General features: G+C 38.6%; 1 protein-coding gene across 9 annotated transcripts in view; it reads right to left on the minus strand.

Moving 5' to 3' along the window:
* The window catches only part of SGIP1 (SH3GL interacting endocytic adaptor 1), a 212,872-nt gene that overhangs the window by 69,421 nt on the left and 127,428 nt on the right, over positions 1-16,023 (minus strand). For all 9 annotated transcript variants that reach the window (XM_073896580.1, XM_073896581.1, XM_073896582.1 and 6 more), the window contains 4 exons: positions 5,856-5,880; positions 4,865-4,916; positions 3,395-3,480; positions 27-119 (listed from right to left, as the gene is read on the minus strand). In XM_073896580.1, the coding sequence (XP_073752681.1) occupies positions 27-119; positions 3,395-3,480; positions 4,865-4,916; positions 5,856-5,880 (256 nt within the window). The remainder of the gene's footprint in view (positions 1-26; positions 120-3,394; positions 3,481-4,864; positions 4,917-5,855; positions 5,881-16,023) is intronic.

Below are 16,023 nucleotides of genomic sequence, written 5' to 3' on the forward strand. Positions count from 1 at the left end.
CCAGACACAGCAGACACATAACTTACTTCCAGTGGGAAAAGGCCTTGTTAACTTTGGCGACTCGATGCTTGGATTAATTGGTTGGCCTGAACCCCATATCTCAGGCTGATCTAAAAGAACTGGAAACATAAAAGAAAATTTCCCAGGGTGAGTTCAAAAAAGAAACGTTCCTGGATTTTAGAACTTAAAATTTCAATTTAAAGTTGAGCTTCGCAAAATTATCTCCCTCTTGCCTCAGTCCTAGCAAAGTAATTCAGAAGTGTGCTACTCCTCATGCTTTTCAAGCAAAGAATGCAAATGGCAGTGGTGTGTGTGTGTGTGTGTGTGTGTGTGTGTGGTGATGGTAGGGGTGTCAGTGTGTGCACACATAGCTGAATAAAAACTTTCAAAAGAGAGCATCTGTATTTTCTTCCTGGTTGGTCACTTAAGGACATTCTGAATGTCAGTACATATACTGGTTCTATTTCTGGTGCCCATTTAAAGATCCAGGCGTTAATCCCATGGACAGTCATTTCAAGTTGGTTTATTTAAAGTTTGGTGTGAATAGGTTACAGAAATGAAAATTCCTGGGTTCTGTAGAGTGGTTCATAGCTTTAAAGGATCATATAGGGTCTTTAAATAAGCCTTTAACAGCATCAAAAAGAGAAATGACATTATTCTAAAAATGTTTGGTAAATATCTTAAGAGAACCAGAAAATAAATAAGAGTTTCCACACTTAAAGTAAATCAGAGAAATAAGGTATTGGGCCTAATGATACTGAACCCAATTTGTTTCTATTTCTTCTGTTTCCTTGTTTAGATTTTTTTTTTTTATTGCTATGGTAACAATGCAATGTAAACAACCAGATCTTCTCTGCACATATCATGTGCCAGGATCTATATAAGTACTGCTTGTAATTCATTATGTTGTAAAATACAGGCTGGGAAGTTAGTGGGATGTGAATTTGAATCCTGTCTTTACAGTTAAGACTGTAGGACCTTGGGCCAGTGGTTTCACCTCTGAGCTTCCCTTCCTTCGGTGTAAAGGTAATAAGGGCAATCTGAGAGTTACTAAAAGGATCATAGGAGATAATACAAATAAATACAAGGCATACAAAATCCATATAACACACTTATCCCAAGGTCAGTAGCTATTAGTAAATATTCTAATCCGTACAACACCGCCCGGTGGTTGATATTAGTACCATTTTCAGCAGGGGAAGCAAATATTAAAGTGATTAAATAGCATGCCCAAGAGCTACCTGGTGAGGTAGAAGAGCCAAGATCTGATCCTGGGCATGCACACCTAACTCCAAAATACATATTTTCCCCCCAGGCCTTTTAAATTAGTGATGGGAGAATCAATAAAAAGAAGTGAGAGTGAGTTGATCTGAAAGGTAAGTGTGGATATTGGAAGAGCTAGTGTGCTTGGTGCAAAGGTTGGAACTTTATAGAACTTTGGGGGTGAAACCGCCTCAAGACAAAGCAAGCCAGGCTCATAGACAAATTCAGTTGTGTATCTCCTCTCCATCACAAACCCAAAGATGCTCTTAGTTCTGTTTTAACATGAAAGCAAATGTTATCCAAAGATGTGAAGCAGCATTTTTTTTTTAATGGATTTGATGTGGGACACCACCTTGATTTTTTAAAAACTGTTTTCTATTTTGTAAATCAAGTTTCCATACAGTCATGGAATTCCTTTAATAGTTAGATGCAGAGGCAACAAATCAAACCCCACCTTTAGTCATTACACAATTTAGTCATTAAAAAAACAAACTTGATCATAGTTGAGTTAGTAAGACAACTGACAGACTCATTGCAAGGCCACCTTTACTTAGGGATTCTAAGTTGTAGACATTCAAATCCCTGAAGGAGCAATTTAGGGATGTTCCTTATGCATTTTCCTAACTTAATTATTGAAAAATATTTTGATGCGGTTGACTGCTAGCTCTCTTCCAGTATCCATTCTCCATTTCTCCTCAGTTAAAAAGTTCTAGCTGGCCAGATGGCACTAAATTCTCTCTGATTGGCTCTGGCTAAAGTGACATATGTCTCTTGCAGATTTTGCCCTCACAGGAATTGGCAGTGAGTATACTAGCCCTCCCTGTCCCCTACCGCCTCCCCACTTTATTCTGACTGGGAGATGATGAGAGCTGGACCAGCTCCTCTGGACCCAGAGACAAAGGCCACATGTTAAGAATAGCAGACCCAGGGCGCCTGGGTGGCTCAGATGGTTAAGCGTCTGCCTTCGGCTCAGGTCATGATCCCAGGGTCTTGGGATCGAGTCCCACATTGGGCTCCCTGCTCCTTGGGAGCCTGCTTCTCCCTCTGCCTCTCTCTCTCTCTCTCTCTCTCTCTCTCTGTCTGTCTCTCATGAATAAATAAATAAAATTAAAAAAAAATCCATATGAAATCAAATTTAAAAAAAAATAGCAGACCCACCCTACCAGTCTTATATTGTTTACCTTGAGATTGTTGACATAAAACAGAAATAAAATTCTATATTAAGTCCCTGTACTTTGGAGTCTCTTTGCTACTGTAGTGCAGTCTACTCATTATGCTTTCAAGCCCTGTTGTCCTTAACAGTTAAACTTGATTTCTTCGACCAACAGTGTAAAAAATAACATTTTATTATACACATACCACAGCGTTTTTAGATCAAATGACTTTTCAGAAAAAATATTCCGTATTACCAAACACAGATACCAGAGATACATGCACTGGGCATAAATACATTTCAGGAATAGATTGGATCCCTTTTATAAGGAGCTTCATTTTTGCAAGCAAGGTATATACTATCTATAGCCATCTGAAAAAGATGGTTAATTTTAAAAAGTTAAATATTTCATTCTAGGAGTAAATATTTAGTAGGTAAACCCAATAATAATGGCTGAATTGATATTTTTTCTGCAACACTTTATTTGTAAGTTGCTCAATGATTCAGGGTCATTCCTGGGTCTCGAGCCTGCAAACAAGTCTGTTGTGAGCAATCCAATTGACACTTCCACCAACCAGGTGGAGAAGAGAGTAAATGTGGTCGGGGAGGTTGGATCACCGTGACAGTGACTCTGCCAGGGAGTGTGAAGGTCTGGCTCCACCATGATGACCATTTGGCTCACAGAGCACTTATTCCCTGACTTATTTCCAGTGATTTGTATCCATTTGCAATAATTCTTACCTACCGCTTTTGAGGAGTGAACTTGTTAGCTACTTGATATTTCCGGAAGTAAAGTTGCAAATCCTAAAATACTGGAGGTTTTCAAATGAAACTCTTGTTCCAACAGCACACCTAGATCAGAACTTTTCTTTCCCTTGAGGATCTGATGGTACATGGCTCAAAACACATACCTTTGCTCAAGGCAAGTTATACTTCAATGAAAAGAAAAAAATCTAGAGAGATACACACTTTTCCTACCTTCTGTCTTCTGTTCATCAAAAGCTGATTCTAATGGTGGACCAAAGAGGGGAGCAAGGGCCATCGTGTCATCTGTAGGCTTTTTGCTAAATCACACAGATTAAAACAAAACAGAGAGAAAGGGAATATTAATGCTAAAAAGATATACAAGCTTTCGAGTATTTTTCATGGTAAGGCAGATAGATGTGTGTGTACAAAGGCATGAATGGAAGATCCCATGGGGCTAGAAAGTATACGTAAAAATGTCAAATGTATTATGGACCAAGAGAATCAGTAGGAGATAAGATCCCCAGTTCTCAGTGGGAAACCAAGGAGATGGCCCAATAGAAATGAGTTGGAAAAGAAAAACTCTTTCAAATCATCATGATTCTCTATACCTAGAAGAGATAATACTAGAGATAACAGTTTATTGCAAAGCACCTTAGTCTCTTTGGATCTCAAAAACCATTTATATTTGTCTTCATCACATCTCTGTATTGTAGTTAATGCGGTTGGTGACTAGTGAAAGTCAGGTATAGGGAGGTTAAATGACAAGCCACCCAGGAAGTTTGTGTTTGAATCAGAAACTAGGTCTACTAGTTTCTAATTTCCAACCTGTCTCCCCAACCAACAAACACAATAGACTAGCTATAACCTCCTAATACCTTAAACACAGCTTATCTCAGAAAAAGAACATTGAGAAATCAAGGGGAAAGGAGGGAATAAGTTAAAATCTTAACTTTTCTCCTAATTATTACTTAAACTGATTATTAACAAAAGGCTGCATAATCTTCATTTCTTCCCAGACCTGAACCCCCTCATTAATCCTGATGAGTTCTCTCTCTCTCTCTCTCTCTCTCTCTCTCTGTGTGTGTGTGTGTGTATGTGTCTGTGTGTGTGTCTGTGTACTGGGAGTAAGAGGTGAAGGGGGAGTCGGGCTGGAGAAGGAGGGAAAATGAAAAAGATCCACCTTTTAAATAGAAATAGTAGTCTTTTGGGAAAACAATGCCCATTTGTACAGTACTTAACCCAAAGGATACACGGTGCAAAAATACAATGTTTTGTCAAAGACAAAAAAAAACAAAAACAAATAGAAGATTCTTTTGGTGTATGACAGGTGCAATGCATCACAAAATTGGATCCAACTGAACAGGTTATTCTTTATAGGGCAATATAATCATGTATCAGATCAGCATTGCAAACACCAAAAGTCCTCTTCATACAGACTTTAACCCTCCCATTAGTGAGGGGCCTGCACATTCTGATAGACAGTCACTATCTGTAGAGATGACTCTACAGTTCTTCCCCCTAAGGATCTTCCTCAGGCTACACTTGTGAGAAATGATAACATACTTGAATCATGCTATGGACTTACGTATGAACAGCGCCGTTATTAATAGAAGTTGAGGGTTCAGCCTAAAGGAGATTTGCTGAATTGTTAACACTGCATGAAGCCTTACATAAAACACAACTAACGCCTTCCATGCTCACCTTATAAGTTCTGGAGTTGGTGTGGAACGCCTGGGTCTTGCCACTTCTTCACCTGATGTACAGGACAAAGAAAGCTTTTAGGCATACTTTTTACTATTCCTTCCTGATATGTCTTATGAGCTATGTTTGGAAACACTTAGAGATTTAAGTCTCATCAATAAGCAACTCAATATGAAAATTTTGCAAAACAAACCCTCTACCCTGCAATTTAACAGCCATATATCAGACATATGTAGTAGCATTTGATCTGGCGTTTGTAAAGCCTAATTAACCAAGGAATTACCATGATAAGCTGTTACACAGAAGAGTTGTATATTGCAGAGTTTAGCGGAGTAGCCTACCATTCTTCAAATGTCTGCCGCCTTGAGCAGTTCCGCTTTCCAATTACCATAAGAGAATACTAAGCCAGGCCATATGCACATAGTACAGGAATCCAGCATTCTTTGCCTGTTCTTTTCTTGAAATGCCAAGAAAATGTTATATGAATTTGAATTTGCTAGAATGTGCTATATGCCACAGAGGAAAATCATGCCCTACGTAAATTATAACCTGTATCATATCACTTTGGTTGACTACAATTTTTATATCAGATAACATTATGAATGGGTTAGTTGCATCTACCTTCAGTTCCTTCTGCCCTTCTCCTCCCCCCTCCCCCCTCAACAAATCCACACTTGATTAAATTCATTTTTAAAGGCAAATGATACATCAAGGGTTGATAAATAAAGGAAGAAGATAGCAATGCTTTTCCAAAAACATACTCATTTTCAGAATTTAAATATTAATCATTCAGAACCCATGAGGCCCCTTTATCATTACAAAATTTCTTTGCTGTAAAAGTAAAGTATTCATGAGCCTTAAAAATCAAGCCCAAGAGTGTATAATGCAAATATATATATATATATATATATATATATATATACTCCAAGATCCAAGGAACTATTTCTTCTTTTAAAATTTATTCTATTTCTGGTAGCTAGGATATACTTACTGGATAAGTTCCTTTTAATTGCACCCTAGAATTAGAAATAGACACTATAAGGCTTAAGACCACATATATGTTATGTACAATATGTATATTTCTATCATTGCAATTCAACTGAACTCAGAAATACAGATGGGGAAAAATGAGATTTTTCTCAGAATTGCATTCAAGTTGGAAATTGTAGACAAACACATATAAATCAGTTTTTCGTTTTACTCAAGGATTATAGAGAGAAAGGGAGGGTAAATCATAAGTCTCTGAACCAGAAAAACCCCTTACCTGGGTAGATTTGATAAATTAAGCAAACATTGAATCGTCTATTTAAAAAAAAAAAACAAACCTTGAAGTCTATCAGAGGACTAAATCCAAGCTTAACATATGTTTGAAAATTATAGAATGTATTAGGAGTATTGTCTGCTTTTATCAGGGTAGGGGCGGTCCCTGAATTGTCAGTAAAAACAGTCATTATTTTACTAATGTAATTTGTAAAGATCTAAGCAACAAATGTTAAAGGGAAGGAAAACTTGGAGGCATTGCCCCTGGACGGGCTGTTGTAATCAGGAGGCCAGGGAATTCTGTTCTCCCCAGGTGCCCTCCCCACCCCAATTTACTCCCCCTGCCTGCAACAGGGCCCACCTCTCTGCCACCTGGAAGTCATTCCTTTAGCTCAAGGCATTGTGCTACTGTAGGAATACAAAGAGCCCTGGCAGGAGTTATTTGAGAAGGTCATGCCTCGCTTTTATAATACCTTAGCAGAAATTTATTTCCATCACAGAAAGATTGATTAGATAAAAAAACTGATTCAAAACTACTCTGAAGTTTCTTAGCATGGGGTGCTACCAGAAAAGGAGAGCACTGGAAGGGTGGCATCATGGGGTGGGACATGGCTGGAGAGGGCCTGCCTTAAGAGAATGGCAGGGCCAGTGCTGGGGGTGGGAAAGGGCAAGTATAGGGAAATATTTCAGAGGGTGTGACCATGTGCTTAGTGGGGGGTCGCAGGTACGTTCTCTTCTCTCACATGATAACATTAACAACACAGGACAAGATGTAGTGCCTCTGTAACAGACCTGGAAGAAACTTCTTACCTTCTTTCCTAGGACTTACCAGAACTTCCTGTCTCATTTTGAACTCATTTACAACAGAAGGGCAGTTTCAATTTGAGCAAGAATTCACTAGATGTTTTCTAGTGAATGGCTTAATTTTTCGAACTATATGTTCTGGCTTGTCTTGCCTAATAACAAAATTGGTGTGTCTGTGCCATTATAGAGAATTATCCCATTATTAGTAAAGATTTTTAAAATAGATATTTATTTTATTTACTTTAATGAATACACATTTTAAATTCATATGTTTAAGTTAACATGTTTATTTAAATTAATAAGCATTTAAATTAAATATGGTCATTTAAATCAGCTACGGTCATTAGCATGGGAGTTTGGATACAGGCTGGCTTTTGGAAAATAAGGCTCTGTAGACAAAAATAGAACAAATCGTCTAAATGGAATTAAAATGTTTTTCTAGGTTTCGGAGCCCCAGATGGTCAGATTTCTATGGGTGTGTAATAAAAATACCAGGGCCTCTACTTCTAAATCGTCAATCACAAGGTTAGCCGTGAGGGAATGGGATCCATCTAGAATTATGAGACCTGAAACCCAAGAGATAGGGGACCCCAGATTATCGAAGATCTTTTGGCTATCTTACCCCCTTTATTAAAAATGTAATACTTATGAAGCCAGAGAAGGTACAAGGTTTATTTGGTACTTATTGGTTCCAGGTGTATCCATGCATTCACTAGGTGTTTACTGTGGAGAGGCGCTAAGCAAGAAGGCCGGGTAACATTCTTATTAAATGCTCCTCATAAATGAACAATCACCGGTTCAGTGCAAGCAAGATATGGCAAGAAAACTCTGTTGTTGAGAGATTAGGAAGAATAAAATAATATCACTTTAGAAAGGAACAAATAATATGAATGATCAGCAGGAAGTCAGCAGCAACAGACAAGAAAATCGCCCTTGTCAGCTGGATCTGGCTCATGGCTCTCTGATGGCCTGGAGTTGCAGTATGGCAAATCTAGAACAAGGTCAAGGTTATGTCGACCACACAAACCAGTCAGGAAAAAGCCCATTGAATTAAAAAATCGTCTCCTTTCCAAAGGACCACATTTTTCCTCTTTTCAATGATTGTCCTTACATGTATGTTGTGAATCAATCACCTCCATTTTGAATTAATTTCCTCTTTTTCCTTAAAAAAAAAAAAAAGAGTAACTTGTCATACTCTGACATGTGGCCTAACTGCTGGGGAGAATCATCCACATGTGAATAGCAGTCCCTGAAGGTGTTGTCTTTGATCATTGGCTATATGGTGTAAACAGAGAACCACCAGCTTGTCAGCTGGGGCAGACTAGTGGCCTCACATAATGATTAATCAAATCGGCATATGCCCATGGAGGGCATTTCTGAGGGCATTGTTTTCAGTTCTATTTCCTCTCTCAAGGCAGAGGGGAGGTCATTTCAAACATAGTAAAGACCCTTCCTTTTGTTGCTTTAAATTCATCAGACTCTTCACCCTGAGAAAAATGACTGGGATTTCACTTTGAGCAATGCAAACTAATACTGATTCGACTTCGGTGGTGAAATAATAGATTTATGTGACAGTCTAGGAGTATTGACCCGAAAACATGTCTCTTCCTCCCAAGATGGAAATTATGATTCTATATTATTATGTAATATCAGTATATCAGTATACTGACCAATGTAAATTATGGTCCAGGAACTTATTTTAAATTTGGGCTTAAAAACAATGTGGCTTAAAAATTGTTTCCTTACTTTCCTTATAGTTTTCTAGTTTTTATTGTCATTTTGCTGTAAACTTCTATGTGCTTTCTGGCCAACCTCCAGGCCTTGTATATACACCATACACACCCACACACACACATTTTTCAAATTTAGCACTAGGGTTGGGATATCTATGTATTAATTTAGTTTGTTATGGAAAAGTGTTCTGATAATTCTAAAACATGCTCTTGATGCTTATAGGACCAGAGGCTTCAAACCAGTAAACCTAATTCATCTGCTTCATTCATCCTGAGTTATCAGAAATTTAATGGGGAATCCAAACCTGGCTACCTTGCCTTGGCAACAATTTTCTCTATACATGTTTAAGATAAAAATGTTGAGGGTTCTTACCGGACTGCGCCTCTGTGATCAGCAAAAAGGAAGAGAGAACAGATACCTAGTCAGAGAATGATGGATCAGTCAACAGGCTTGGGTAATAGAGGACTTCATAAACAGCCAACCAAACATACACTCTTTAAGTAACCAGGCCAAAGGAAAACAGGCAGTCATCGTGCCTGTGGCTTATTTAAACCATAAGGAAGTTTGGAGAACCTTAAAAAGAAGCGATCTGTGGTATAATATAGCTTTGCTAATGGGGTGTACTATTTCAGTGATGTGCATACAAGAACAAGAAAGAAACTTCCAAGAAAACTTCACTGACAGCTTTTAATGTTTTGTCATAAGGAATTTCTCTCCAGATTATTTGGGGAGGAGGTTTTAGAGACTAGGTATGACAGAGAAAAGTATTTCCACACACAACGGGGTGTTAGCAAATGCCATAAACATAATTCATTTCCCACATAATTTGGACGAAATTGGAGCCTCCCCAAATCAGAGAGCAGGAGTAGAAAGACCTCTTTGCTGGCTCTTCTCTTTGATGTACTATGGAATGAATGCTGATGAGGAAATTTTTTTGGCCTGGTGATTTGGGCAGCCTCTACCAAAGGGTAGGGATGTGATGAGGAAGACGAGGAGCCCCTGACAAGGACAGATAGCAATAATGCAAACTGTCCACCATCAGTAGAACAATGGTGGACCAGATGATGTCTGGAAGAACACAACGAGCAGACATATGACTTCTCTCTTTCACTTCTCACACCTGGATTATGGCTGCTGTCAATTTACCCCAACAATCTCTGATTACTCTCCCTCTTCAGGATTTTTCTGTAGCAAGTAACAAGAGTGACTATCATGTGAGTGGGGAAAGAGATGTTGCTTAGAGTTTTGTTTTCAAAATATGGGCTACCCCACGAAGTTCCTAAAGGCTACCTGGGACCCAGTATTGCCCCAATCCCCAAATCCAGGCCAGGAGCACAAGCACATAAGTCTCTAGAAGGTTGCTCAAATGAGAAGGACTGTTTTACTCTAGAACATAGACAGGAAACAAGCCTCTAGTGTTTTATACCTGGGAGGCCTCCAAGCATATCTGGACCAATGGCCTATTGATAAAGAGGGGGAAGTGAGTCTCTGAGACCCACAGCTAGTGAATGTGTAGAACCAGAGACAGAGTTTAGATCTCTGGTCTCATTCTTACATTATATTGTTGGAGGACTCCTAAAGCAGAGAACCATGAATGGTTACTTCCTGTTTTGAATGTTGTATAACAGAACTCGTTATTTTGGAACTATTTACTCTAGTCAATTTTATTTCTAATATTTTAGACTTTCTCATTTGCCTGATTTTCCAGGTTCTATTCTCTATTGCTCCCACCTTTCTTATACCTTTGTTGATATGTGTGGATGTAATTTATTTAAATCAGAGAAAAAAACCATTTATGAATATGTATTTCTGGGCTTAAATTATTTTACTAATTCATACTATGTTTTCAGAGGAATTAACTATCTTAAATGAACATTTAGACTTTATAATTCTTTTAATGACCAGACTAAAATTCTTCTCTAAGAAGAAAATGTGGGAATTTATGATTTTAGCTTCAATCTCATGGCAAACAAATCACTTTTAAAAGTAGCATAAACTACAGCAAAGAGAGGAATGAAAGTGACACAAATTTCCCTAAGAGGAAATTATGAAAAGTAATGCAAAATGAAATGCAGATCATACCCATATAGAGGCAGAACCTTAAATTCAAAGAAACTTTATTAATTTAAGAGAGGAGAGAACACTTTTCAGAATAATTAAAGTTATATCAATCTACCCAAATTAAGCCATATTTTAATCTCCAATGACTTAAAAACCTATATTTTTAATGAACAGTTCCTGTTTGTATTTTTTTTTCTAGCAAAAGCCAACATCATAAGATAGCATTTGGCTTGCTGGACAGAGGTGGGTGGGAGGATGGTCTAAATGGGTGATGGGCATTAAGGAGGGCATTTATTGGGATGAAACTGGGTGTTAGATGTAAGTGTTGGATCCCTAAATTCTACTCTTGAAACCAATACTACACTGTATGTTAACTAATTTGAATTAAAAAAAAGATAGCATTTTGGAAACTCCACTTGCAAAATGCCTTCATTTGGGAAAAGCTGTTCAAATTCATGCAGTCACAGCATGAACCCAGAAGTCCCACCTAGAAGCTGTGGAGAGCTCAGACCCAGAAATCCTCAAAGTCCATAATTAAGAGCTATTTGAAACCTTCAAAAGAAAAAGAATTCTACACATCAGATTGAAGGGCTCCATATATGTTATTTATCACCATTAAGGTGCATAAGCAGCTATAGGCTCTGCTGAACAACAATTTTGGTTTTTTTTTAAGATTTTATTTATTTATTTGAGAGAGAGGGAATGAGAGATAGAGAGCATGAGAGGGAAAAGGGTCAGAGGGAGAAGCAGACTGCCTGCTGAGCAGGGAGCCTGATGTGGGACTCGATCCCGGGACTCCAGGATCATGACCTGAGCCCAAGGCAGTCGCTTAACCAACTGAGCCACCCAGGCACCCTGAACAACAATTTTGACAGCAAAATCTGTAAGAGCCAGGAAAGGAAAGTCTTTACCTATTTTTTATTTTACTCCTTCTCATTTTCCAAGATCCTTGAAGCCTTTAGCATTTTATCTTTGTTCTACCAATATATAGAATTTGCTTCAAAGGTGGAAGGAAAGTCATCTGTATCAGGTCTTGGTACATTCTAGTTTAGATTCTTTTTTTTTTTTTTTTTTTTGAGAGAGAGAAAGCATGAGAGAGCATGAGGTGAGGGCGGGGAGGGGCAGAGGGGGAGAGAGAGAATCTCAAGCAGGCTCCATGCCCAGCATGGAGCCCAAGGTGGGGCTCAATCTCACAATCCTGAGATCAGGATCTGAGCCCAAATCAAGAATCAGATGCTTCACTGACTGAGCTACCCAGGTGGCCCCGGACTTGATATATTCTGTAAGCTGAACACTACGCGTTGAGTGACAAACTCAGATGAGTACAGGGCAAGGAGAGGGATGCTATTGGTAAAGGCATGTGTCTTTCACAAAGCTCTGGGGAACTCAACACTACTCAAGTGCACCCATGTCTGCCTTGCAAAAAATCTGGGCCTAGGGCTGCCAGATCGAGTTGTCGAGAGAAGCAGCACATCCTGATATATTTTTTTTAATTTCAAACATTCTGGTTTTTAAATGGGGCTAAAGTTGTTTTTAACTGCACAAGCAAACAAAACACTTATTCAGTTGTTCAGAATCAGCAGGTGGCCAATTTGTCTCTGATTGCAGACATCTGTATCACATATAATAAGCTCTCAGTAAATTTTATCTACTGTTCTTATTACTTCACCTGATTACTTGAACAGGGACTTTGCAATTGGTCTATTCCTTTTCTGAACAAATCTCCTGAGCTCCTATTTAAATATTAATTGCTCAATTCCTAGATTTCTCTTGATCTTCTGGTACATTCTGGAAAAGGTTTTGGAAATATTTATTATTCCCTCTACTTCTATTTTGGTGTGCAAATAAGAGATAACTCTTACTTTATATCTTGAGGTTATTTTCAGGGTGGGTGTGCACTAATAATTTATAATTTGGTCACTAGAATGAAGATCTTCTGCTAAAACATGTTGTATTTCTAGAATGTATATAATTTGCAATAGGAATATGCCTCCCTCAGATAATATTTCAGCCTATGTCCTCATAGTTTCTACAGTGTCCTTATTCCACACCAGCTTTGCTTTGTTATTTTTTGCACAAAAGGATTAATTTTAAGTCAGCCTACTAGAATACCTTAGTCTTAGCCAATGCGGGTAAGTGTTTTAAGATATTTATAAAAAGAAGTAACCAAACCCAATCTGTCTTGCTCATCAAAATCACTAAGTCAGCCTCAGGTTTTGAAGTTTTACAACATGCTAAATTCAGTGCTATGGAGAATCAGAGGAAAATGCATGAAAAGCTACCAAGCACCAAACAAAATATTTTTATATAGGCTAGTCATAGCAAATTCAGTGATTCATGTTAGAGAATTTTCTAGGAAAGAATTAGAATATGTGATCATTATGCGTATTATTTTTATTCCAGCCCATTTCCTTACTTGCTTTTAAATGCTGATGGGGAAGGCCAGCTACCTGGCAAGGCCTTATCCTCTACCCCCATCCCTTATAGGAGTTTGTTTATATTTAAATTTGTTCCTGTACCCATTACAAGTCAGAGTACAGTGAATATCTATCATGTCCAATGGGACTTGGTTGAGATGATCTTTTGAAACCCCATTTGGGAAGAGAAACAAAGAGCCCGCTACTAACCAAGATAATCATTAAGACTCAACCAGATTGGGCAATCAACAAGATGGACATTTCCAAAGGAAAATGAGGCCAGGGAGTGGGAGGAGGACTCGTCCTTAAAAACACACAGATCAAAATGACAAGGATTACTTGCAGTTAAAATTGCGGTAAGGACAACAAGGGAAAACCCATGAGGAACAGTGCCTTTTTGAGGCCCTGGAGGTAGACTTCAGGCCACCCAATTGAGTCAGTTTTTGAAGTGGTCAAATTTGGATAAGTTAGAGAAAGATTCAGAGTCAAGAATAAGTGCAATTGGCAAAATATAAAGAAAGGCTACTAAAGCACACCAACAAAATTGTATGCCACATAGCACGTGATATGTAGGTGACTCGCGGTTACTCAGAAGTGGGCCATTCAATTTAGTAGTAGCCATAGTGATAATAATAATAATGTGTTTATTTTATCTTTAGAAACCAAAAGACTTTGGGTTCGTATTTTGATGTACTTTAGTATTTTGATCCCGTTTTTGTTCTTCTGTGTCTTCCACTTCTCCTCCTTCCTATCACACGGACTTGCCACAGGTCGGGTATCCTGCAGGTGGTACGGAGACCACCAGGCAGAGGCCAATGGACAGAATGACAAATTTACTGCAGCATCCACTTAGGTGAGTTAAGTACAACCAACCACCAACCATTCCTTGGTGCTCGTTAACATGGAAACACAGTATTTCCATGATTTTCGGTGGAGAGGTTACCTGTGTCAGCCAAGCATCGGCATCCTGGGAACACTTTCCCAATATACCAGGTAACTGAGAAGAGAACATTGAATTTTTTTTTCCTTTTTTTTTTAGTAGATCTATTTCATTGTTGTCCTAAAATTAAAAAAAAAATGTAGGTACATCATAGTAGATTTGTGCTGCCACTAAAAATCACCCACTGGTACTAAAAAGGAGTGTGAAAGAGTTGCTTTGCACTTTATAAAGATCTTATTTTTCTGTCTCTTTGACAACTCCAGAAGGGGATATTTTTCTGATTAGCTGAAAAACAAAAGAAGAAAGACAACTTCCCTCTTCTAGGCCAGCTTCACAGGCCTTCATTCATGGATGCTATCATGTTGTGCATTAAACAAGAAATTAACTTAAAAGAAGGCTTGCCTAGCTCACAGTATGTATAAGTAGCTTGACTAATCCAGGTGGAAAATGCAAAAAATAAAACTCAATACCTTAAATATTTAATCATATGCCTGTGATGGAGGCAGAGGTGAAATCTTCACAAAATTACACTGTGGCCCTTCATAACGGACTTGTAAAATCACTTAGCAACCAACTTCCTTTTTTCCCCATGGGGCATAATTAGACCTTGTCCTGGTTCACAAAGGTTTGTTTTTAAAATTCAAAATCTTGTTTAGGTGTTAAACACAGTCAGTCATTATGCAGATGATGAAAATGAACAGAAGTCATGTTTGGCCAAAATGTGGAAAGGACTTATTTCTTACCGGACTTTTCCTCTAAAAAGCGTAGGCATGAGGAAGAAAAAGAAAGAGAAAATGAGAGAGGTGAAATGTATTTTCAGAGAAACAGATAAGGCTCAGAATAACCTTCCTTAAAGCAGCTCAAGGCATTGCTCTTCTAATGGCTCTTTCTGGGTGTCTGACATAGTCATTCCCAGGTTACCTTTAGCTTGAAGGGTGGCAGAACACTTACCCCAAAATATGTTACTTCGCTATATTGATGATTTTTGAGCTGCAAGCATTTGAAAATGGTAAATGCAAGGAGACACTGTCTCTGAACAACCTAATCTCTCTAGAGATAAATGCTCCAAAAGAACGGTCATAAATCCCTTTCCCAGGAGTGTTATTGATCAGGGAGCACTGACTCTTAGTGCTGGAGACGAGACTGGAAGTCGATACTGCACCCTGACAAACCTGATCACACAATATTCTTCTCATCTATTCTTCCTAAAGATCAGATGCTCTCCCTTCAGAGGCCTATGTCCCCTCCCCTTTCCCTACTCAGTGATATTTAATTCAGGATTCTAAAACCACCTCTTTGAGTTTTACTTTTCCTGGGCGTCTCCCACATGTACATGAAATGTACATGTTACTCCTGTTTGTTTTTCTCCTTAACCTGTCTTTTTGTTAGAGTCCCAGCTGAACACCCAAGTGGGTAGAGATCAAGTCTTGCCTCCCCTACAAGTTCAAGCTATAGAGGGCATTGGTGTGGCCTCCTTTGGGCACATTCTAAGCTTTCTTGAATGGTTTGCTTTTATCAAGTATATTTGTGCTTTGAAAATAGAAAATTATGCTTTGTAATATCGAAAGGATCTGGAAGATGACGTTATTGCAATGCAGCTGAGTAGGGTCATAAAACATGAGATTTTCCACCAACTCCAGCTTTGTCAGGGAACCCAGTACCTGTCATCGCCTCACAAGATACCCTGGTTACACTCACCAATTCTTTCATCCCATCTTTCAATTCTCCCCACTCCCCATGGACAATAGCAAATTATTGTCCCGGTGAGTAGTCGTTGGCCCCCTCAGAAAGCTCTTTTATTTCTTGGGCAACCGTCATGGTGATGGCCTCATCCCTGGCTGACAGCTGTGCCTTCTGCATGCACTTCTTAGCTGATGGTCCTATTTCCAGTTTCACCCCCTAAATTCATCCTTTGTGTTAGCTCCAGAATTATTTTTTCCAAA

The sequence above is a fragment of the Callorhinus ursinus genome, unplaced genomic scaffold, assembly GCF_003265705.2.
Source record: "Callorhinus ursinus isolate GAN/ISIS: 27379988/994484 unplaced genomic scaffold, GSC_fseal_2.0 scaffold9, whole genome shotgun sequence".
Taxonomy (NCBI): domain Eukaryota; kingdom Metazoa; phylum Chordata; class Mammalia; order Carnivora; family Otariidae; genus Callorhinus; species Callorhinus ursinus.